Below are 26,268 nucleotides of genomic sequence, written 5' to 3' on the forward strand. Positions count from 1 at the left end.
AACACAGCCCTAGTCTGAATGTTTACTTCCAGTACAGCAAAAAATATACATATCATTCATGCACTAGTATATTCTTCCCTTTAAAACCCACTGAAGTGCTTTAAAATGCCCATCTTTGTTTAATGCATTGACGTAATTTGCACTAAAATAAGAAGTTAGGGTGGGCATATATTCAATGGTTTTTTTTTTGGCTCTTTAAATGTATTTATTTCTTTGTCCACTTATGTTAGACGAAGTTCTTACACTGTAAAAAAAACTTTGCTGCCTTAAATTTTTTTTTAAATTAACTCAGATTTACAAGTCATGTCAACAGAGATGAGTTGTCACAACTTTTAAAATATAGTTGAGAAAAGTCAACTTAATTTTATAAGTTATAACAACTCGCCTATAGTTATAACAACTCTAGTCAAGATAAATAATAGTAAGTTGAAATTACTTGTAATTCCAAGTTGATTCAACAAAAAATTTTAAGGCAGCAAAGTATTTTTTACAGTGAACCCTAAAACATTAAGTCTTAATTAAGCATTTAATAATTTTGGATCTCTCTGACCCTTTAGATTTAAACCGCTTGTTTTTGCTGCTTGTCTTTGTGGGAAACAATGACAGATAACAGTACAATGTAAATAATGACAACATTTAAATTGCAGGGTGAGCTGTTTTTTTAAACAAACTGTACTGTATCTGTATGTAAATTATAACACTGATGGATGAATGTGGTCCACATAATTGATATCATATTTACCTGTTGCACAAAAGTTGATAGGAAGCTACAAAATTAATGGTGTCTAGTGAAAATGCATTCATAATTAATGCATTCAAGAAAATAATGTCAGGAGGGCAGACGATGAAGGCCAACATCAATGCTTTAATTCAGACTAAACACCAAAACTGAAGCCATTCTTGTCTCCTCTCTCTCTCTCAGGCAGAAAATTCATCATAGCCAACGCACGAGTGGAGAACTGTGCTATAATCTTCTGTAATGATGGCTTCTGTCACATGTGTGGTTACACCAGAGCTGAGATCATGCAGAAACCCTGTACATGCAACTTTCTGTACGGTCCACACACTAAGAGACTGGCCATCGCTCAGATGGCACAAGCGCTGCTGGGGTCTGAAGAGAGGAAAGTGGAGATTGCGCTCTACAGGAAGGACGGTAGGACAAACTCAACCATTTACAATTAAACCAGCAGTGTGAAATAGATTCATTAGATGCTTAATGGAGGAGATGTTTGCTTTATACGTTTGTTGCCTCAAGAAATGGTTTTCACAAGTGTGTGAAGCAGAAAATGTGAAGACAGTGGATCTTTTTGGTTGATGTTGGACCAAACTAAAGTTTAAGAAGTGTTTTTTCCATTTATTTTACTTTTGGGAATGACAAAGAGATACATTTCCTTTGCAAATGGAATGACTGAGATCTGTGATGATTCTGTGTTATTACCTTTAATTGTATGAGCTCAATGACAGCAACCATTCATCCACACATATATGAAATAAGAGAGAGAGAGAGATGTAGACTCCGAGAGGTTTTCTTCAGGTTCTAGTTGATACAGTAGTTGACGTTTCTTGCTGCTGGACAGCATCACTTCACCAATCATAGTTTCCACTGTTTATACCTTCAGCTTGGTGTTTGGTGTTCATCTTGTACCCGACACCGTTCTGTCCTGTGTTGGCTAAAGACATTAGCATACAGTTTACAGTGCTTACCACACACTGACTCTACTTGTGCGGGCACACCAAGGTGTATTAACGGCCGCCCAAGTGTATTTGGCATTGCATTTTATATTCTTTATTAGTGCTGTATAATAAATCGCATGGGATTGTCACGCACATCTCGTCGGTAAAGCCGGTTCCTTGATTAGTAGTAAATCTCCATCCCCTCCTTTCAGATGGAGCTGCATTTACTACACAGCTGTAGTTCACTGACAATCGGAGCAATTTCACATTCATTATTGTGGACGTATCGCCTGCAGCAATGAATGTGATATTGCCCAGCTTGTGAGCAAGTTGGATTGTTGCAAAGTATATACATGAACACGTGAATGCACCACCTAAATACAGGGAAATACTGGACCTGTTCATGCAAGTGAATCGCTGTCATTTAGAAAGATGATTGCATTTATGTATGAATCGAAATCGTGATTCTTTTCTTTTGATGAATCAGGCAGCCCTAGATGAGATGCGCATGACAATCACATGCAATTTATCGTGCAGCTCTATTCTTTATCCATAATAAATGACAATATCTGTGATCAATTACTTTAATGGATAAGCTATTATTTTCTTTTCTCCCCTGATGAGTTTGGTGTGTGTGCATCCAACTGCATGTTAAAGTTTATTTTCTGATATTACTGAATTTGAGCTGAGTTGTCTGATTTGTATGTGACTGTGATAAACGGTTACATTAAAAAAGCATGCAAAGCTTTTTTGACCAGAGGTTGTAAATGCAGATCAACATTTACAACAACAAAATGTCTGCAAAATGGAAAGAAGCAGAGATTCACTATCGGCACTTAACCAAAGATTGGGTCTCATTCACCAAGCATCATTTGTGTGTGAAATGTGCATATGGACATTTTTTATTAACAAATCCTGATTAGTAAACTACATTTTTTTCTAAATGTACAATAAATGCAAGAACAGCTTAGCCCATTCTCACCAAAATGTGTACAAATGACACGCAGTGTGATTATCATATACGCCAAATTCCGCTTTTGCGTGCATATGATATGCCAGTCCTTCCCGTTCACTTATATGGCGCATCGTGTCGTTTTATTTATTGGTTTCTCATTTGTTTTCTTTTTTTTACCATTGTCACTTGGATTTTGGGTTAGAACAACTTTTTGTAACATAAAATGACATCCTAACCCAAACCCCGATTCTAACCCAAACTCCAAGTGACCATGATTTAAAAATAGACAAAACATGTAAAAAACCTATTACATCCTAAAGCAAAGCCCAAATCTAACCCTAAACCCAAGCGAAAACAACAGAAAACAAATGAGAAACCAATAAATAAAACAACACGATGCGCAATATAGGTGAACGGGAAGGACTGGCGTATCATATGCACGGAAAAGCGAAATTTGGCATATTTATTGCACGATAATCACACTGCGTGTCATTTGTACGCATTTTCAAATACTATAATTATAATATGTAGATCATATTTTAATATATGATTGACATTATTATATTTTATTTATAATTATATATAAAAAAATTTCTACACATGTAAAGAAGATGCACATAATGACAATCCTTCACGCTTTGCTTTCTCACAGTTTAAATCAATATGAAAGCATCTGCTTAATGCTAATGTAAGTGTAATCTAAATGTAAATGAGAAGTCTAAACGTCAATCACTTGATCCAGGCCTCCTGCCGGTTTTATACAATATATTAAAGTCACATTAAAGGTCTTCATTATCACATCTCATATACTTTTTTTGCCAATACACTTTACGCCGGTGGACACACCGACAACAAAACTTTGGAATTAATCAAAAAAGCAAACTTTGTCTGTGACAAAGTTTCTACACTGTGAAAAGCCCTTATATGGAGCTGGTTTGGGCGTGTATTATGCAAATTACCAACGTCATGCAGACGGGCTGCTCATTCATAAGAAAGAGTTTATGAACGAGTTTAGGAACAAATTCATATTCGTACGCACATGTTGTGAATTAGGCTAACATTTTTAATGAGAAGTTTGTATAAATAGGAAAAAATTACGCAATTATTAGTGAATGAGACTCATTGTTCGCCAGCTTAATGGACCAATCAAATCACAATTCTCGAGAGAGAAATCGCAAATCATTAGCAAACTTCAGACGCTGCAGAAAATATTACACTAAGTACACAATTATAAATACATTACAAGATACGTCACATGTCTTTATAGACTCTTTACTAGTTGTGTGTGAATGCATGCAATATTTAATAGTAAACTTTTATATAATAAAGACAGAAAGTTAGAAATATATTCTGTATATATCATGAACACACATACATAACGTTTTCTTTCCACGTCTTGCATAAGCGCACACACTGAGATCCAGCTCTGATAACAACACACACTTATATTGTCATGTATAATTCAGGTGGAAAACCACATCGCTCTACACATCAAGTAGTGGGGATTCCTATCTTTCTTCATATGGAGATGAAGGAGGATTTCTCTTTATCTCTGCTATTCTCTCCGTTCCTTTTCCTGTGCCGGTGTGATCATTCATCTGGTCGGGTCGGGCCGTGTGCTGGCATTAGCCTTCAGTGTGATGAATGAGGCCGTTCTGCTTTGTCTCTGATCTGACCGTCACTTAATCAATCACTCCAAGTTTAAACTTAACTCTGTATGCATTAGCCATGAGAAAGAAAGAGAAAGTACGAGAATCTGACGCGAACACAACTGACCTTTACCGTAGTGCACCGCTTGCCAAATCCTCTTCATCCACTCAACATGATCTTACACAAGAAACTTTCGTTTTTGTTTGCCTGAAAGCATGAGATCAGCTTTGAGACGTTGCCAGGTATTAAATCCTCATTATACAAACACATGCAGGTGGAGGTTTTGTGCAGTGCCCTCTTAAACTGACCTTAGATCTGTACACTTGCCTTTAATTAGAATCTCAATAACCCTTTGGAGCAGAAATCTGACCTCTGTGACCTAAGTGATGTCATTTCCTATGATCTCTGGGTTACGAATGCCCTATAAATAGCTTCTTTCATTACTCTTTAAGGTAAAGATCAACAACATATGGCCACATGAATACCTGCGCTTCAGATTCCACAGGTGACGGTATGAAGAGATAAACTCTCTATTTATAGATAAACTAAATAACCATGTGAATCATAAAATAATAAAAGAGTTAAATATGTCATTCTATAACATATTTAATTCCTAAATAAATTTCATGTTGATTTTTTTAAACGTTATCAAGGATGCCTTAGGAGATCTGTTATTCAAATGTCATGTAGTGACACATGTAGAGTATTCGTCATGTTAGGCTATAAAACACAATTTCATGGATGGAAGGAAACATTTGTGGTCGGTAATTTTTTTCATCTTTGACAGGCAGGGCAAAAAATGAGCTTTGGATGGTTGTAAGCCAAATGAGTTGGCCCTCGGTCAGCGTGACACAGTTATTGATTGTATCTCAACATCAGCATCCACCTGCAGGACAAAATCGCCAACTAATCACATTTGAATAGACGTATTAATGAGGTCAGTAGAGCAGCTATTGTGAGGCCTAAAGAGCTTACTAAAGCATTTTCTCTGTATTGTTGGAAAAGGGACGAAGCAAGCGCTGACATCTCCAGAGAGACGCCATTTAGAAAGAGAGAGAGAGAGAGAGAGTCTGCTCTGACAACAAACATGTATCATAAAATCCATGTAAAACAGCCAAAGTCTCTCCTGAATTTCTCCTGACCTTTTCTGCTCCCAGAAATGAAAGATCTCACCATTCTTCTGCAACTTTCTTCAAGATCTCAAAGTGGCTTTATAGATGCAAACACAGGTTGAAACATATGTGGTAAACTCGTAGTGTGTTTTATAGGTGGAGTATCTTCAGTGATGCACCTTCATCTGCCTTTAGTTTTAGATTTATTAGTTTAGTAAGCAATGCATTTTTATTAACATATACTTTGAGATACTTTGAGATACTTTGAGATACTTTGAGATACTTTTAGATTTGTCCCTTATATGACTACACCTTTGACATTTTGCATGATATACACTATAGAAAAAGTAAGACTATATGCTGTTTAAAACCACTACTGACAACTTGATTGAAATGTCAACATGTTTAAATTTTGTATGAGCCTGTTAGAGTTCATTATATGGAACCTGCGATTACTAAAATTCAATCATTTGCATACATTTTCCCAGTATTGATATTTCTAGTATTGATAGTTTTGAATGAAATGGGACCTTGTATTATTTCTTGCATTTTATAAATTGTATAACGTGCAGGGCTCAACGCAAGTTGGGCCAGAGGTTCAGGTTTTCACTGGTCCTGCTGGTTTTTCTCATGATGAGCTTCAAGGTTTTGTTTAGGGTAGTCGCTTTTTCCAACAAAAAAGGCTCTCGACTTGTCTGCTTTACCTGGAAACAATACTGTGTACTGGCCGAGTGTCTCTCACGCTGCCCGGTCATCAGACTGTCCTTATTGTGGAGCCCTGACCTGTTTACTTAATACAGTACTAGTTTTTTTAAATCTCTCATTGTACTGGCATTTGTCTTCATGTTGTACCGCTTGAGTTGCAGGAGCATCTTTTGAACATCTTTTGTAACCAACATTATGTGTTGATTCTTGTGCACAGCTAATAGAAAATGAGATGATTGTCATGACAACAGCAGTGTGGCTTTGATGCAGCATTCACATACAAGCAAAACTCCACGATCTAAAATAAAAACTATATTTCTTTATTTACACTCAACTCAAGATTTTACTCTACTTGATCTTCAAAGGAGTCATTTGCATGAGCACATCATCATACTTTATTAGATGACATTTGTTTGTGAAGGTGACTGATTTCTCTTTAGTTTTCAGAGAGTAAATTAATGACTTCTGGATTCTGCTGTGGTGTGTGTGTCTGCCTCATTACACACATTAAACTACACACACACAATCACACACACAGCTACAGAAGGTGGCTCACACACATTTCACTTCATATGTTCCTGTATAGCTCAGTGGTAGAGAATTGCATTAGCGGTACTAAAGGTCATGGGCTTGATCCCAGGGAACACAAATACTGATCAATTGTATACCTTCTAATGCACTTTGGATAAAAGTGTCTGCCAGATGTATAAATGAAAATGTCATATGCTTCTGGTGTAGGTTTTGACTTTGAGGTGTGAAGCTGTGAGAGATGCAAAGATTTTTAACTGACTTCAGCTAAAATAACTTTATCTGTTCGAAAATTCATCTCAGACACTTTGTTAGGGAAATACAAGTCTTGTTTGCAGGTTGAATGGTGTTCTTGTAAACACTTTTAGCTTAATATTACAGAAGAATGACAAATGACAGTAGCTGGTTTCCATTAAAACATGAAGTGAAACTTTTCAAAATTCGCCAAAAAAGGAAGAACAAACAAATGTGGATTACCATCAAGTTGTTTAAACGAATGATGGTGGTATTGGAAATCAAAAGTAAATAAAACAAGGCATGCTTAGAAAATGGAGACAGGACTGCAGGTAGTCATAATTGGGCAAGTTATAAATTAACTAGCAGTGCAGCTTGTAATTGCCAAACTGAATGCTGTGCACAGAAGAAGGAATGCAGAGTTTTTAATGCAGGCACTAACAGCAAGGGCATTGCGACAACGTCGAGCCCCATATATGGAAAACACAATGATAACGAAAACAGCTAGACGATCAGTCACGTGGGTTTAATGTTCGCTATGTCACAATGTATTCGGCAAATGCGTTTTCATCTCCAGTTATTTGCATTTACTATTTTTTAACACCTCCCCAAGCGTAAAAAACGTTTTGCAAATGAATGGATTTTTATTTGAAATTTTGTGTTTCTATCACTCGTTTATTCTGCGATACTTCAAAATGCACATAAAATCAGTGTGATGGAAACCTGACGATTGTTTATAACAACGAATGAAGGTACAGTACATCCTCTGTCATAATCATCTCAAGTTGTTAGTTAAGGATCTCTTTATTGGCATGATCGTGTCACTTACAATACTGCCAAAGCATTATACATAGAACAAACATACAATAACACAATAATAAACACACATTAATGTGGAAATATGCTAAGGTGCTGGGTGATGGATTAAGTAGCCTACTATTGCAAATAATGTCACAGTATTATTAAAATAGACTTTGAAATATAAACATTTGAAGTATACAAATTTACATTTACCGAGGCACATGAAAGGTAGAATAAAAGTACTATACAAGATCAGGGCTGTAGGGCTCTCTCTCTCTCTCTCTCTCTCTCTCTCTCTCTCTCTCTCTCTCTCTCTCTCTGAAATTAAACTCAGTGGTGTGTTGCTGTCTGGAAAATCCCTCTCCTTCACTTCAGCTCATTTGAATATGGAAATATCCTCAGTGAGGTCAAACAGTCTGATGATGAGAGCTTCAGTGTCAGGTGTGATGTTCAGACAGGTCGGATCGCACAAACTCCCACAATCTCATTGAAACGTGTCTCTACACACCACTGTCATTATCAGCTGCTGCCATACAAATCACATGCAAATCTATTGAATCTCAGTTCTTACATTTCTTCATCTTCATGTTGTTCTGATCCACTGTAAAGCACTGCTGTATTGTATGTGGTGTGTTAGTGAGATGCACATGTATGCATAAATGTATGAGGTCACCTTTGTCACATGTTTGCTTCAGATCGGTGCACCATCGTGTTAAAGATGTGCTTTAATCTAATGATTTTATTCACAATGTCTGTGGACTTTCTAGACACTAACAGATATATCTTCTTCATATGACAGGTTAGTGATATCTTCATGCAAGTCTGCTTCAGTTGCTTAGAGACTCATATTAGATTGAAACATGACAGGTGCAACCAAGCATCCTTATAACGCTTACAGAAGTCTGATTAAATAAAGACTTATATTTGCACATTTTCATGCATTGCATTCTTTCAAAAGTAGAACATCACACAGTGCTACATATTTATTATTGCTAGGATAACTGTATGTGATAGATGATTATGACTCTAAAGAGAGAAGATGTTAACAGATCATGTGATGTCTGGTACTGAGCAGGTCTTTGTGTCTGAGAGAGAGAGAGATTCACATGTTTGGTATTTCTGGTGGGCTGTATTTTTAGCTTTTGCTCACACACACATTCACAGCTTCAGGTCAGCGGTCCCGACAGCTGATGTGTTTCTTCACAGAGACCGGTTTCAGCCCGACTCACAACACTGTATTGTTCTCACTACAACCGACCCTATCTGGACCACAGGACAGTGATGTGCTAAATAGCACTAAAAGTGGTTTATTGGCTTGCAATTTTTAGTGCTATGTTGCACCTGTATAGCACGTATGTAGCACCCGACCATAAGTGGTGCTATAGTGGTGTTATATTTCACACCATATGGATCCTCTTAGGTGCTATGTAAGGGATAATGTAGAGGCACCCTTAAAAGAGACTGTAGGAAAGCAGAACGCAAATGGCGGAAAACTAAACTACAAATACATTACGATATCTATAAACAAAGCCTTGGCTATTTCAATAATGAGTTACGTAGGGCCAGACAGCAATATATATCGGCAATGATAAATAATAGCATTAATAATACCCGCACTTTATTTAATATGGTTGATAAGCTTACAAATCCAAAACAGCAAATAGCATCAGAATTTGAATCTACATCAAAATGTAATGAATTTGCATGTTTTTTTAATGAAAAAATTATAAATATTAGACAGTCTATTGATACTACACAGTTTAACATTGATTCTTTGTCATCATTATCCCTGCCAAGACATAACTTGGTTACGTTGTCACATTTTAATCTAATCGACCAAAAACTCCTGGATGAAATAGTAAAACATCTTAAATCTACCACGTGCTGTCTTGATGTATTGCCTTCAGATTTTTTCAAAACAATCTTTTCTTCTATATCAATTGATCTGCTGCAAATAGTGAATAGTTCCTTGCAATCGGGTGTTTTTCCAACGTCCTTGAAAACCGCTGCTATTAAGCCCATTTTAAAAAAGAGATCGATGGATGCTTCTATAATGAATAATTATAGACCAATTTCCAATCTTCCTTTTATAGCTAAGATAATCGAGAAGGCTGTATTTATTCAACTAAACGAATTTATAACTTCAAATGGCATTTTAGATAAATTTCAGTCTGGCTTTCGACCACATCATAGTACTAAAACTGCTTTGATTAAAGTTTTAAATGACATTCGGCTGAATACTGACTCTGACAAAATAACAGTTCTGGTTCTATTAGATCTCAGTGCAGCATTTGACACTGTAGATCATAGAATTCTCATAGACAGGCTGGAATACCTGGTAGGAGTCTCCGGGACAGTCCTTGATTGGTTCAGATCTTACCTGCATGGTCGGAGTTATTTTGTTACCTTTGGAGATTCTGAATCAGATAGGGTGGATATGACTTGCGGAGTCCCACAGGGATCAATTCTCAGACCACTTTTGTTTAATCTTTACATGTTACCTTTAGGTCAGATTTTACAGAATAATAAAATTAATTATCATAGTTACGCTGATGATACTCAAATTTATATGGCGCTTGAATCAGATGATAATAGCTCACTTGACTCTTTGTTCCACAGTATAGAGCAAATAAAAATCTGGATGAACCAAAATTTTTTTACAATTAAACCAAGATAAAACTGAGGTTATTGTATTTGGTAACAAAAATAAAAGAGCAAATATTATTAAAAAACTAGATTCTCGTGCTGTTAAAACTAGGGATCAAGTTCGTAATCTTGGTGTTCTGATAGATTCAGATCTCACATTTAACAGTCATATCAAAGCGGTCACCAAAACAGCATTCTATCATTTGAAGAACATATCTAGAATCAAAGGCTTGGTACCTCAAAAAGACCTAGAGCGGCTAATTCATGCTTTTATTTCTAGCAGGGTCGATTATTGCAATGGCCTGCCTCTTAACTGCACTCCCGAAAAAAACTATAAAGCAACTGCAGCTTATTCAAAATTCAGCTGCTAGACTACTAACCAGGACTAAGAGAATAGAGCACATTACCCCTGTTCTAAAATCTTTGCATTGGCTTCCTATCAGTCACAGAATAGTTTTTAAAGCAATGCTCTTAGTTTACAAAGCACTGAATTGTTCAGGACCTGAGTATATTTCTGAAATGTTTGAACAATATAAACCAAACAGGAACCTGAGATCAACAAACTCTGGTCAGTTAGTGGAACACAGAGTTAAAACAAAATATGGAGAAGCTGATTTTAGCATCTCTGCCGCACATGATTGGAATAAATTACCAGAAGAAATTAGATGTGCTACAAATGTATTGATCTTCAAATCCAAATTAAAAACATTTATTTTCTCTTGTGCCTATGACTGAGCTTTTAAACATAGCTATACTGTTTATCATCACAGTTTTTTATTTATTTTATCGTTATTTTATTATCCTTGAATCAAGTTTGTGTCTGTGTGTTTCCTGTTTTTTTTTATTGTTATGTTTTTTATTAGCTTTGGTTTTTTTTGTAAAGCACATTGAATTGCCTCGATGTACGAATTTGTGCTATATAAATAAAATTTGATTTGATTTGATTTGAATGTAGAGGCAGCCGGTAGTTATTGGGAAATAAGCCCCGACAGTGTGATCTTGTATCACACTGAAGGGGCTTATTTCCCAATAACTACCGGCTGCCTCTACATTATCCCGCTTATTACACGGCTACTTGCCACATAAGAAAAAAAAACTGGAATACATGAATATGAATTTGAAACGTTTTATTGGCTTATTTGTTTTAAATTAACATTTTTATCCTTCCGCGAAACTTTGCACCGATGCATAAAATGATCGTAATACCTTATTAAGATCCTCTGCTTCATACTTGTCTGTCTCCATTTTTTCTCTTTTAGCCAGTCTTTGAGAAGTTTTAATGCCCATTCTGTATTTTTTTGTGTGTTGGCTTCGTAGCTGTCATGCTCTATTTTGTCAAGTTCAGTCTCAGTAAGCTGTCTGTGTCTTGTCGTGGTTGTCCAGTGTTTGTCACAAGATGGCGCCAAACAGACAGTAATCTTTATTGATCTTTATTGGCGCGGAGCGATTTTACTCGTACAAGTAGTCCGGCTATGCGTTATTAATTTGGAGCGGTTATTATTTGAAAAGAACGAACCTGCAAATGTCTCAACTGACCAATCAGAATCAAGCATTCCAGAGAGCCGTGTAATAAATAGCACTAAAATGGTTCCCTTATGATTACAAGCTTTTAGTGCTATTTAGCAGCAGTTTTCTTTATAGTGTATACTGTACTGTACATATACTCTACTGTACGTACATATATATGCCAGAATCAGAGTTGACTGGAGACGTTAGCCTCAGATGTCACACTTACGGACCATTCGCTGCGTTATCACAAGTGCAAATTTAAATATTTAAACACAATAAGACTTAAATATTTTTAAAAAATACTGATTTACTCACCTGCTGTTTGAAAATGATGTGTGTGCGCCCATCTGACGTGCGTGGTCGTAATGCAGCATCTCAAGGTTTCAGAGTGCTAATTGAGTTCATGTTTTTTTTTTTTATAGAGTTCATGTTTTCTTGCGCTTGAACAGACATATTTACTCAAAACTAAAAATGTTGTGATTTTCCTCGTAAACACACTCTGTTTTAAGTAAATATTAAAATGAATCTCTACTGACAGTCCTGCCACCTTTTCACATTTTATGATGCCCACTATGCCACCGGTCTGATGCATTAATAAGCAAACTCAATTGGAAAAACTTGACAGGATTTTTGGGAGATGTGCATGTTATGGCTGCTTTTTCAGTAGTAAGATAAAATGATTTTTAATACAACATTTAGGTTAATTTACTTTTAGAAACCTAGAAATGTAGATTCTAATTATAGGGCTTTAACCTCCTAAGACTCGAGATTTGTTTTTGTTTTTTTCAAATTTCTTCCAGCTATTTTGGGGTTAGAAAGAACCAATAAATATAATAACCAAATATTTTTCTTTGAACATGAAGCAGTATAATTGTCCACGTTTGTTCACAGGTTCCAGTTACACAGAATTAAGTATTATGGTGCAAACAACAAAAAAAAGGTCTTAAGAAGTTAAATCGGACAGTTGCTATAATTGACAACGCACATGCGTCTGATGAAACCGTGTAGGACACAGTGTTACGCAAAGCCTCAACATCATATCCAGTAGAAAATTCAGTAAATTTGAGTAAAATAACATGCTTTACTTATCCTGTGTGAACGGGTCACATGAAACTCAGATGTAGAGGGATCATTTCTAAATCACACGAGGTCCTCAGATAATACCAATCCCGTGTGAATAGTACTTAAGCCATATAAATGTTAAAAATACCTTATTTCCCCATGAGGGACAATTACCATCTGAACTGTGCGTTGGTGTGTTGTTGTTGTTTTTTTGGCACGTTTGCCACCTGAAATTGGAAAAGCAGTATCAGTTTTCTAATATTTGTCATTTTTATAGTATGTATTAAAAAAACATAATATGTGTCCATAACTATATGTTGATTCAGAACTCTGTGTTTATTTAAAGCTGATTCACAAATCAGTTTGACACCTTTGGTCTTTGTGTTTGTTGTAATTTTTTTAGTTGGCGTATAATTTCTTTTTAGTATGTTGTGCTGTGAGATTTGTCTTTCAGAAAGCATCTCTTTATGAAACTCCCTCCCCAACATGCTTCTCTGATTTGTCTGTGTCTTAATCTGGTTTTCTCCATGTACATACAGTATATTTGTGCATAATTCTTTATGTATTTGTTTTCAATTCTTAATTTCACTGTTTCTGGTTGTTTGTGATTACGTCTTTATAAATGTATCTATGTCATCTATGTCTTTGAGTCTTTAGAAAGGCGCTACAGTATAAAATAAACATATTATTATTATTATTATTATTATTATTATTATCTAAATTTAATAATAGTTCAGCTTTAGAGGACATGCCCCAAAGCTCCTGGATCAAACCACACCATGTTTCTATGCCCATTCTTTCCATCACACAGATTTTATATGCATTTTTAAGTATCGCATAAGAAATGAAAAAACGCCAAATTTCGAATAAAAATGCGCAGAAAAGTTTTTATGCTCGCTTTAGGTGCTTTTTGACTTAAATGTGAATAATGGGAGAGGAAAACGCATTTTATGAATATATTCTGACATAGTGAACATTAATCCCACGTGACTGATCATCTAGCTGTATTAGCTGTCGTTGATTTTATCATATATGGGGCTTGATGTCGTCTTAATGCCCTTGCTGTTAGTGCCTGCATCAAAAATTCTGCATTCCTTCTTCTGTGAACAGCATTAAGTTTGGCAATTACAAGCTGCATTGCTAGTAAATTTATAACTTACCCAATTGTAACTAAATGCAGTCATGTCTCTATTTTCTAATTGTCCCTTGTTTTATTTACTGTTGGTTACCAATACCACTATCATTCGCTCGAACAACTTGATGGAAACGCATCAAATTCACATTAGTTTGTTTTGTTTTTTGTGAATTATGAAAAGATTCACTTCACGCTTCGATGGAAACCCAGCTATTGACTTTTAGCAGATAAATCATTCCTGAGTATTTGCAAACATTATGCAGTGACATTCATTTAATACAGTGCTCAGGTCAGGCACAAGTGATTCTGTGATAACCATCCACTGTAAGAATCCTCAGGTTTCACACACACACGTGCACACACATACACAAACACACACATGCACACAACGTGACCCGTGTTTAGATCACATGAGCCAGCTGTGGAAAATTCACTGGGGTGTAAGGTTTGGGTTACTCATTTGCATACTGTATGTTTCTTCTGTTGTGTTATCAGACTTGTTAACTTCAGGAACTCTGATGATGCAACACATGAACAGATTTAAAGATTGAATATGTGCTAGAAAAGCCAAACATTATTGAGACATTCAAGTTTGTTTCGAGGTCGAGTCCACATCCAGCTTTATCTGGTCTTGGTCTTAACTCAGACTCAAGTTGGACTTGACCATGACACTGTTAAAAACAGGTATCAAATGATTAGTGTATATTAATTTTTAGCATTTTAATTTGTAGTTATTTAAAGCATGTACATGAGAGATGATCCAGTACAGTTATAGTAGAGTACAGTACACCCCAGTGAAAGTCTCACATTATAACTGTATAAACAACAGAGCCACGGGGCACAGACGCTGCTAATGGAGCCCTTACAGCCGAATGAATAAGAGAAGATTCTCATCACGTCCACTGGTGCTTTAAAAGAGGTGAACATTAACAAGAGAAACAAACACACATAAAAAGAAGAGAAAAGCGAGAAAATACAGCACACCAAAGTCAATATTAAACATATTTCATCTGTCAGACAGCCTTTAGCTATCAGCAGTCATTTTTATAGGATTATTCATCAATAATTCTCTGCAGTTTTACGGCTGGCAGATTAAGCAGAAATTGAGGCATTCAGTCGGGTGGAAATGATGAAGTTTTGGCACGTCAACAAATTTATAGCTAGAAATTCATTCTTCATTTCTCACAGCTTCAGTGTCATAAGGACTCATACACACAGGTGAAATACTGCACAACAAAATGCAATGAGACGCAGAGATCTCAAGACATTTTTTTTTTTTTCATTGAAGATGGTGGAGAAACAGTGAGACATACGAAAAATAAAACATCTTTCTTTTGCATGTTTACATATTACCAGTCACAAAAGATCATAAAGAGTTAGAAATAGGATTGATCACTTTATTCTTCAGTCACTTTAGATAAAAGCATCTGCTAAATGTAATTATTGTTAGGTGGTGAAATAAATGCATGATCCAAGATGAGGACGCCACGTTCGTGCGCTTTCCAGGTCGTTCCGCTTAGATTGTGATTCATCATCTTAGATTAAGATGTATCATATAATTTAATTTTTTATTCTGTACAAACAATTATTTTATTTTATTTTTATATTTCAATTTATTTTAATTTATTTTATATATATTCATTTATTTCATTTCATATAATTTTTTTTATATTTCAATTTATTTTATTTTAATATTTCAATTTATTCTATTTTATTTTAATATTTATTTTATTTTATTATTTAAATGTATTTCAATTTATTTCAATTTGTTTTATTTTATTTTTATTTTATTTTTAGACCTGATTGTCATTTCACTACTAGTTATGTAGTCTCTATACTACTGTCTATGTGACAAATACAACCCTTGAATTCTTGAATGTCGTGATTATAAGGAGGATTTTCTGTGTCTCTCAGCCAATCAGATGTGAGTAAAGATTCGATGTTGGTTGATGAGGTTTTATGAAGCCTGATGTCTGAAGTGTTTAACACCAACAGGTGCGTTTGGTATTCCACTGTCTATCTTACCCATCCTTATCATGGTAAACACCAGCCTGAGATGACCCTGATAAACTCACACAGGTATCAGGAGACTCATTGTGTCTGTTTTGAGTTTCAGGCAAGGAGCTGATGGTTATCACTTTTCACATTTTTGGCTTCTGATTCAGCTTTAGTTTTGTTCAGCTGTGGAGGATCATGTCAATATAGAGTACCATAGGGAAGATATATGTTTGTATGCAAACCCCTAAAGCGAGTTGGCATTGTAGCACTTTCAGTTCCATTGTCTTGATGTCAATGGATTTTTTTTGTTTAACTAAAGCTCAAGATATTTTCACATGTTATTCTACACCATAAACACAACAGTAATAACGTAACTCATGATTTTTTAAAGCCTTAACATGTCTTTAAAATGGCTGTTTCTTTATCAGGGATTTTAAACATCATCACTAATGAAGATCTCAAAAACAACGCAACAAGGGCACACTCCCCCCAAAAAGAAGTATTTTCTGTAGGAAACATGTTCTTAAAGGTGTTTAATAAAGTTTGAAAGAGCTGTAGGTTCCTATGACTTCCGTGATGCAGTAAACACGGATGAAATCACAGAATCAAGACATGAAAACGGAATTTACTTTATAGTGCGGAATTAACGGAATTTGGCAAATTTTAGATACAAATAAATTTGTTTTGTTTTTTATTTACAGAATCCAGAACATTAAAACAAAATGGAATCCCCCAAAAAAAACATCTAAAAAAATTAAGCAAAAATAAGGAAAACGGAATTTGAGAGAAAAAAAACGGATTTCATAGGGACCTAGAGCTGTCGGAAGCTTGTGTAGTTTCTTTTAGCCTAAGGTTATCTTTTTATTTCTAGTAAATGCATTTAGACTTCAAAATTCATAAAGTTGTGTTCATCTGTGAAGATTATCTTCATGTAAGTGTCATAAACTTTACTGGGCCATAGACAGTAAGACATTTGATAGACAGTAATTAAGAGACAACAGGATAATACAGTGTGTAGAGTGGGTTATGGGATTGGCAAAGGACCATGAGCCTGGATTTGACCTCGGGTTGCTGGAATTGTGTCTGCACCATTTGTCGAAGCGCTGTCCACTACATCCTTAGCCTGTTCCAACCAGACTCTCGTACATTCATTTCATTTGTACAGAAAGTCTGGCCACGCTCCATTGCAAAGCGTTACTTCCGTTAAGGAGGGTCTTCTGTTGAAGTTTAAAACTATTGGATCTGCCCAGAGTCACTCTGAATCTGCCATAACCAATCGCTAACGTTTGGTCGTGACGTATGTCACTCAGTCTGGCACACGACCTCAATGTCATCGTTCTTAGCCACTCCCCTCTGTTCGCTGATTGGACCTGCAGATTTTTGCCGGAGAAAACAAAACTCTACAGAGGAGTCCCAGACGTTGTTCTGAACCGATATGACAATTAAGCGGAAGCACGTAGGAGGGCGGAGCCAGGCTACTACATTGTTGGCTCCGACATAAACTTTACTTGTTAAACACAAAGCTTATTTTTTGCGATAATCCAAATAGTCTATGGGAAAATAAATGGGCTTTAGCGAGGTAACCAGTGTACCGTTAACTTCTGGGTTGGATTTCAAAAATATGTCATCCCTGTGTTGCTTTATTAACTTTTCTGCTTGTTTACTTCACAGTAGAGAATTTGAGAGAGGCGGTGCATTTTATCTGATCAGGAGGTTAAAACAGAATGTAAATAAATTGAAAGATTGTACTGTACGTGCTGTGATGTTTAAAATATTTACAATAAATGTGTAGTTTCACTTGAAAACATTCAAGGGCCTGCAGCTGGATCTGCCGGTGTGAAGCAATGCTAAACAGTTTTCCAAGTCTCGATTCATTTTGGCTTGAGTTCAAAGGGCAGTGATGTCCAAAGAGACCTAAATTTGAGAGAGTTCTCACTTTTGCCCCAATTTCAGATTATAGCAGCTCACGCCTTGCACTGTGTGATCCTGTTCCCTGAGGAGAGAGAGAGAGAGAGAGAGAGAGAGAGAGAGAGAGAGAGAGAGAGAGAGAGAGAGAGAGAGAGAGAGAGAGAGAAAGAAAGAGAGTATGAATGAGCCCTCAGAAGATAGCTGCCTATGTAGAAAGCTTACTAAGTCTCACCAAGAAGGGTCTCAAATATAAGAGACACGTGTGTACAGTATAGTAGGGATTACACTAACCATTTTAACTAGTTACTAATCATACATAATAGTCAGTGGTGTTTGGTCCAATGTTACATAAGATGTTTAAGGGTAGAGATGAATTTTGGTTTTACTGTCTGTACACAACACTAGTCAACACAATCCCAACATCTATTAACAACTCTACTAGTCTACTAGTCAGTGAATCAATCTTTATTTAGCATTATCCTGTCCGTTTTTATTAAACAATACAGAAATTTTAAGCATTATATTTTATTTCTCATCCAGTGGTACATTCAGTACAAAAATAAGCTAATGATTCTGATTTCTATGTAAATGAGTTCTTGTTTAAACTAGCGAACTTTCCATACTTTACTTGAAAACTGTCAGATGAAGGGTCTATGCACTGTTTCACATGAATTGATCAAAGAGATAAGACACAGACGTTATGCTTTATAAAGTTTTAGCTTTGCCTAAGTTATTTTCTTAGTTGAAAGAAAGCATAGACACACATGAGACAATTGCTGAAGTGCAGTTATTAGAGTACAGAGCTATAAAATAATGTACAAAGAAATAAAGTCATGATTATATCAAAATGATAGTAAAAGCCCATTAACTGATAATGTGACATTAAGAGATACATTACATCCATTTCGACTCTATGAGAACTCACTGACTCACTGCTCATTTGAACACTTTCTGTTTTTTTTGGAAGTGGCCGCTGTCTAGCCCCGAAACTTGTTTTAAAGAGTTTCACAGACACAGGTTTAGAGTTGTAGTTGAATTTTTTTATAAAGTCAATAGCTGGACAAAAAAAGGAAATCAAAGAAATGTGAATTACAGTAGGTGCGTTTCCATCAAGTTATTCAAGTGAATAACGATCCAGCAAACATTTGGACGTCCGATTACGTTGAAAATACGTTCCCCCGTCACGTCCCATCATGGTTGAAAAATAGTTCCAAAATGAAAATCCAACTGACGTCTTTGACGTCATCTGACCGTTAATCACACGTCTTTTCTGCACGATCCGTGCACGTCTAAAAATGTCCTCTTCTGAGGTTAATACATAAAACCCATACATAACATTTTGAATACACGCAACCTCTGACAAATATAGACATATACAAGCGTATATAAATGCATTTTAGGACATGTTCTGCATTTGTGCCGTCCAGCCGCGACTAATTTTGGACGGGGAGACGACGTTGATTTCGGACCAATAGTACAACATTTGTGCCGTCTTGCGGCGACCCCTTTTGGCCGGGGAGACGACGTTGCCGTCCGCCCTACTGTTTGTTTGCTGGAGATGTTATTGGTACCCAACAGTAAATTAATAAAAGCATGCTTAGAAAATGGAGACATGACTGCATTTAGTTACGATTGAGCAAGACATAAATTAACTAGCAGTGCAGCTTGTAATTGCTAAACTGAATGTTGTGCACAGAAGAAGGAATGCAGAGTTTTTGATGCAGACACTAACAGCAAGGGCATTGGGATGACATCAAGCCCCATATATGATAAAAACAACGACAGCGGAAACAGCTAGACAATCAGTCACGTGGGATTAATGTTCACTATGTCAGAATATATTCGACAAATGCATTTCCATCTCCCATTATTCGCAGTTACTCTTTTATGCAAAAGTCACAGAAGTCACCAACTCAAGCGAGTGCACATTAAGGGATTTTTATTAGATATTTGCTGTTCACTTGTTTCTGATGCGATACTTCAAAATGCACATAAAATCATTGTGATGGAAACCCAACTAATCATACATGTCAAAACTGTTGGTTTAATATATGCACTGAATCATGTTTCACTTATTGAGAAGACTTGTCAGATATTTGGATGAAGTTTAGTTTTCTCCTGTTGTTCCTTTACTGACAGTTTCCATTAACAGCGCTGTGATTGATTGATGTTTGTACTGAATTCTGATGTTTTCTATCTAATTATCATCCACTCTCGTGTTCCCCGCTACCCAAACTAAAAGCAATAGTGCATTACCAATGCAAAGGAAGTGTACTTTTAGACATGGGGAACAGTTGATGGAAAATGACAGAGACATAATGAAACTAGACTGTCAGAAGTAACTCGTCAACATAATGCTGACTTATGTGTTGCTACGGTCAAAGAGTCTAGACCCAATGTTCTAGTTTCTCATTACCGTTTTTCAGTGTAAGTCTGAGGGCTCTATCATACATGACGGCAAGAGTTTCTTGCTAGTTTCAGTCGTCATTTTCACGTCCAGCGCCACATTTTTAAATAGCAAATGCACTTGTGCCCATCTATTCACAATCTATTCATGGGCGTGCTGGTCTGAAAACGAGGTGTGTTCAGGAGCATTGTTGGCATGTTACTATTTTGCCCCATTGACCAACAAAAACCTGGTCTAAAGTCATTTATTTATTTATGTATTTATATATGTATTTATTTATTTATTTATTTTTATTTATTTTTATTTATTTATTTATTTATTTAATTATTTAGTTTTTTTTTTTTTTTTTTTGTTAATTTTATTTATTTGTTTAAGGGGTGCATTAGTAATATGTGTCTATAGGCGGGTGCACAACATGTGTATAATCTGCTTATTGCACACACAGGGAAGGGCAGCAACATGCCAAATATTAAAAATGAAAGGATTACAATGTAAAAGATTATTATTGTGTACATAAATAAAAAATGTCTACAAGTTATAATGAATAGTCATTGCATGTAACAGAATTACCGATTTGCAGTAATGATTTCCGCTCTGGAGAAGCGTTTTCTCTTGCAAATTCAGCCATGTAAAAGCAAATCCACCATGGTGGCTTTTAAACGAAATGGGAGATGAGACTCTGATTGGTTATTGCACATTACGCCCAAAACACACCCATGACTCATTAAGTGAATTTTCTACCACGCACATAGCGCACAACCATTTTTTCCATCATTAAACTAGCAAAAGTGGATTCGGACACGCCCTAAGTGCACCTGCGGGCCCTGATTGTTATTTGTCAGGTTTAGAATGGCTCATAATAGAGCAACACTAGTGAGGCTTGACTTCAGCAAACAGCACTAATGAAGATCAATGATGAAGAGAGAGAATGACAGAGCACTGAAGAAGAAAAAGTGAAGGTTAAAGCTTTATAGAGCATGTGGTTTAGCAGAAATGAAAGTGGCGTCTGATGGTATTAGTGTAAAGATTTGTGGTTTAGTCATTCATTCCCACTACTTCTCAGTCAGGTCACAGATGCTGTTTAATGCTATGAGAATATGACCGTGATGGGAACCTGCAGTCGTATGCGTGCGTGTTTTCATACAGTATGAGAACATTGAGCTGTTGAGTCTTCAGTATTCAGCCTGACGGGATTCTCAAAGTCATCAATATCACATTTACCCGCTTTACTTTAGTCAAAACACTCAAGCTCATATGCTAGATAAAAACTTTATTACATATAACTTTGACAATTTTTGTAAAATTAAAAAAAATTATTTTACAAGGACATTAGAAGATAGAAATTGCTTGTTATATAATACTGTATGGTGAATGGCTACTAAAGTAAGCCTTAGGAAAATGTTGTTGCGTTGTTCTTTCGTGGCTCACAATGCAAAAAAAATTTATGTCTTAGCTTGATTATTAGCATAAATGTATCTATAATTTACTTGATAAGCAGAACGACCCATGCACAATATTAAGTCTTGTTTTATAGAAGAAATTATGCAAATCAAGTAAGTTTATGCCTAAAACAAGTAAAATTATCTTGAAATAAGTTTTCTGAATTATGTTGAAATTTGAATTAAGTTTATTTTTTACTACAATTGCAGATATTTTTACTTGTTTTAAGCATAAAGTCGATTTTATTTAATTTTTTTTAGAAAAAATTTTTTAGGCCCAGATTTACTATCATTAACCATTTACCATAATTTTGGCGTTAAATAACGACTGTCAGGATTAACTAAGGATGCGCAGTGGATAATTAGTGCTGTAAAGATGTGTTCTAGTTATTTTTGCGACTGAACTTATTGCATATGCATTTCTAGGAGTTTCCCTTTCAGACGCAAAATTTATGGGAAGAGATTATCCAAATGATTCTCGCAACGTGATTCACTAATGTTTGTGCATGTGATATTACCGGTAAAAAGCATGTCTTAAATCATTTTGCGCTTGAAATGACTGTAATTGTTGCTGATAGGATGAGGCATCACAGAGATGAGAGAGCGTGTGGTACAAGGCAGAGGATTTTTTAACACGTAGTTTATTTGGAATGCCAGAGGAACAAAAATATTGTTTGTCAAGCCATGTTATTTTTTATTTGTTGGAGGAAATAAAAGAGAAGTCACTAGGAGAAGTCACACAATAGCAGGTGTTTCAAAACCTGTCCTCCAGTTCTTTTCGGTGTCCTATGGCTTCGTTTGCTGTGATTTCACACCCCAAAATTTCATCTGTGGTGCTGAACTCAAGCTCATCAGGTGTTAGTAGATCACCTGCACCTCATCAGCTCTGCTTATTTGCATCCCTGAACAAATGTGCGCTGCTCTTAGTAGATATTGTTTTTTTTAATTATGGAAATCAGCTGTTGCGCCGGTGTTATTTAATTTGCACATTTTTAGTAAATAACCTGCAGATATTACCACTCCTAACTGCGCATTTTTAAAATTGTGCTCTAGTGCTAATTTGTTCTATTTAGTAAATCTTTGGCCCTTAATCTCATACAGGTCATTTTGCTTCTCAACTAAATAAGTTTTGTTTTATTTGTTACGTGTACAGATGTCAGTGAACATTGAAATGCTTAGGATATACAAATAAATCTCATCATATATCATCATATATATAGATGTACAAATGTAGATATGAAAATATATCTTGATATATCTTGAGACTTTTTTATATTTATATTGAAAAAGAAGACACATTTTTTTGTAGTGCATGAGGTTTTAATTTCAGATGTTTCTTCTGGATTTACTCTGGAAAAAAACGAAATGCAAATAAAATCAGGCATTTGTTAACTAACACTAACAGTATGGAGCTTCAAAATATACATTTGTTTGATGTACCTTTAATGAGAAATGTTTGAGATCATATTAAATTTACTAGTTGTATGACAATGTATGCTGATAACTGTTGAATGGCTGCTATAGTAACTGATAAAGCTGATTTTTGTTTACCGACCTCATGCTCTTCCAACCTCAATGTCATTTCTGCATGTTAATGTCAAACGCTGTCAAAATGAAATGGTTTCCCAGAGGAGCTGCGGTCTCTAGTTTGCTGTGGTATATTCTGCATTATTATTCATTCTCATTCAGTTGTGCAGTAATTTCATCATTTTGCCTGCGTGTCTGTGGATGTAATGCTCTGCTTTAAATAGAGACAGAGAAATCTCGTTTTGCTCCTCTTGTGGAAACCGTTGCTAAGCAAAATCTTTATAACTTCAGATGCAAGACACAAAAATACTTCTTGTCTTTATCCGCTCACCCTGATGTTTTAGACCGTGGTGACTTTGTGCCAAAATAAGAAGAATTTTCTGAGACAACAGTAAAATGCAACTTCAGTTTTATTCACTTCCTCGATGCATTTAATTACAATGCATGTAATGTAAACATTTTTTTTTGTCTGCAATATGCCATTTGTGTTCATAAAATATCATGCAATTTCTCATTTGAAGTGAATGCTCCCCTCGCCCCTATTTTTTGTCAGATTTGAATTATTAATGTGTGTGACCCCAGCTGTAGACCCCTGGACCCCGCAGTGATCAAACAGGTGTCGTCCAGGTATCCACAGAGACTCGTCCATTATTTATCCGGCCTTTCGCTTCACTCGTATATTCTTCTCATTAGGATGTGCTGAATGTTTCATCGCATCGGCTCGTTTTCTTGTGTCGCTCGGTCTAAGGTTTCACCGAAGGTCGACATACGGCAGGACATATTCATTAGGATGATAATCCCCTGTGACATACGCGTATACCCTGTCAATACAAGAACACAGAGCTGCTTTCATTTAAAACTAATAAATAAAACGCCAACTTCTAGAGAGGCATTAAATATTTATTTTTTCCTGCTAGGTGTGTTTAAGCGGGACTTACATGGTTAGGAAATTGAATGCATGCATATCTTTAATGTTTAGCTCAGGAAACCTGGAGATTTCAGTTATGGATGTTTAAAGTTATATTCATATCTGACTTTTGATTGACAGCAATTTTGAGCAGTTTTGAGATCTCTTTTAAATCTCTGATGGAGACATATGAAGTTACTGATGTTTCTGTCCCAAGAGTAATTAAAAGCTTGAAGGAAATATTGGAAAGATCTCATGTATGATTATTCTTTGAAATGCATGATAATCACAACATTGTGTTATGTTAACTTTTCCAGTCATTGCAGATGTCATCGCAGGTTAAGTGTGTTGTGTTAAACGCATCATTGACTTCTTTGTGCAGCTAATTGCTTTTATGAAGACAGCTGGTTCACATTGAGTTCATGCCCACAGGTCTTAACATTCATTATGATCTCTACACAATGTTGTATTGTCGATCTGATGATAGATGAGTCTCAGTAATTCTTCAGACCGAGATTTCTGGTTGGCTAATTCAGAGGTGACTTTTATTTGGTGTTGGCAGTTTCGAAGCATTGCTTCATGAAGCTTCGAAACCTTTAGAAATCTTTGGTTTCGAATCATTGGTCCGGAGCATGTATCAAATTGGACAAGTCACTGTGGACACATCGGACAAGTTATTTTGGCAAACAAGGCTTCGTTATTTCATTATTGTTTCGAAATGTTTATTGTAAAATTAGTTGAAGACCAAGGTCGATTGTTTGGGAATATTTTGTGAATTTGGATAACAATATTGTGGGTGTATATGCTATGTATGTGTATGATGAACACTTCACATATGTCAATAATAGGGGTGTAACAATACATTGGATTAATGCATCAATTAAATTTCTAATGATATGATGCATCAATGCCATACATAAAATATCGATATGAGGTACTTTTATGTGGACACTCTCTGCGTCCTCATTTCTAGACGTAAGGTCCATCTATTCATTTTCACCAAAGCGCAAATTTTCATTTATTTTCATGTGCTCTTGTCAGCAAGTGAATGCAATGCAGCAACAAAGCAGTTAGTAAAAGTTGTGACTGCTATCGGACGCAAATCATGGGCTTGGAAATATTTTGTATTTGGAAAATGTATTGGACAAATAGATTGGTAGAAAACCTTTGCCAGCACCAGCTGAAACACTAAAGACTTTGACTGTTGCCATCATAAGCTTGATTTTCTCTTATTATTATTTTTCTTAATTTAAAAAAGTTCATTTTTTTCTTAGTTTGTTGATGTAAATCTCCAAATTGGTAGAGAAATTGTGGCATTTTCGAATGGTTTCATTAAATGTTTATGTTATATATTTTGCTTGCATTCGTGAGTTATTAACTAGTCACGTTATATTAAGTACTTATAAATTAATTTAATCAAATAATAATTGCATGAAAGAAATGTTAGATGTATTGGCAAACACCGGATCGCTAGCGCACGGTATCGCATTGCAATGAACTGTCTGTTTTACACTCCTGCTCAATAACACTAATATTTAATGATATTTAATGATTCGTAAATTATATTGAAAAAATTACACTGTTGTGAAGATATTTGCAATTGTTTGTAAAAGGCGTTGTTATGTTTGGGTCTGGATCTCGCTTTTACACATTTTTGACCGGCAGGTGTTGCCAGCGTGTGTGGTGTTTCTAACGCTTTGCAACAATTAATCATTTTGCGAACCAATTGGTTCAATTAATTCGACACGTAATAGCACATCCCAGATGTCTAGGCTAAACCAAATTGGACTGTCACTAAAAATTTAATAGACGTCTAACCATAGGCCAAAAATAAATGAGAGCAAACACCTTGTAATCACTGTTGACATAATATCAGACATCTCACAAGTTATTTTGGCAAAAACAACATGTAACCAAATTTAAGTTCATTTCAACTAGGAGTGGGTTACTCATAGCCAGACTATATCGGGTCTGTAGTTAACCTAGATGGTAAAATGATGGCTATTGCTTCCTGGTATTTGTTATGAGGCTGTCCAAAAACACAAAACATAAGCTGGATCTTGATACAGAA

The 26,268-nt window shown here is 35.8% G+C and overlaps 1 protein-coding gene across 1 annotated transcript in view; it reads left to right on the plus strand.

The window, feature by feature from the left end:
* Positions 1-26,268, plus strand: part of kcnh2b (potassium voltage-gated channel, subfamily H (eag-related), member 2b) — a 187,717-nt gene that overhangs the window by 18,922 nt on the left and 142,527 nt on the right. The window contains exon 2 of the mRNA XM_055183131.2: positions 923-1,153. Within this exon, the coding sequence (XP_055039106.2) occupies positions 923-1,153 (231 nt within the window). The remainder of the gene's footprint in view (positions 1-922; positions 1,154-26,268) is intronic.

This window comes from Misgurnus anguillicaudatus, chromosome 25, assembly GCF_027580225.2.
Source record: "Misgurnus anguillicaudatus chromosome 25, ASM2758022v2, whole genome shotgun sequence".
NCBI lineage: Eukaryota > Metazoa > Chordata > Actinopteri > Cypriniformes > Cobitidae > Misgurnus > Misgurnus anguillicaudatus.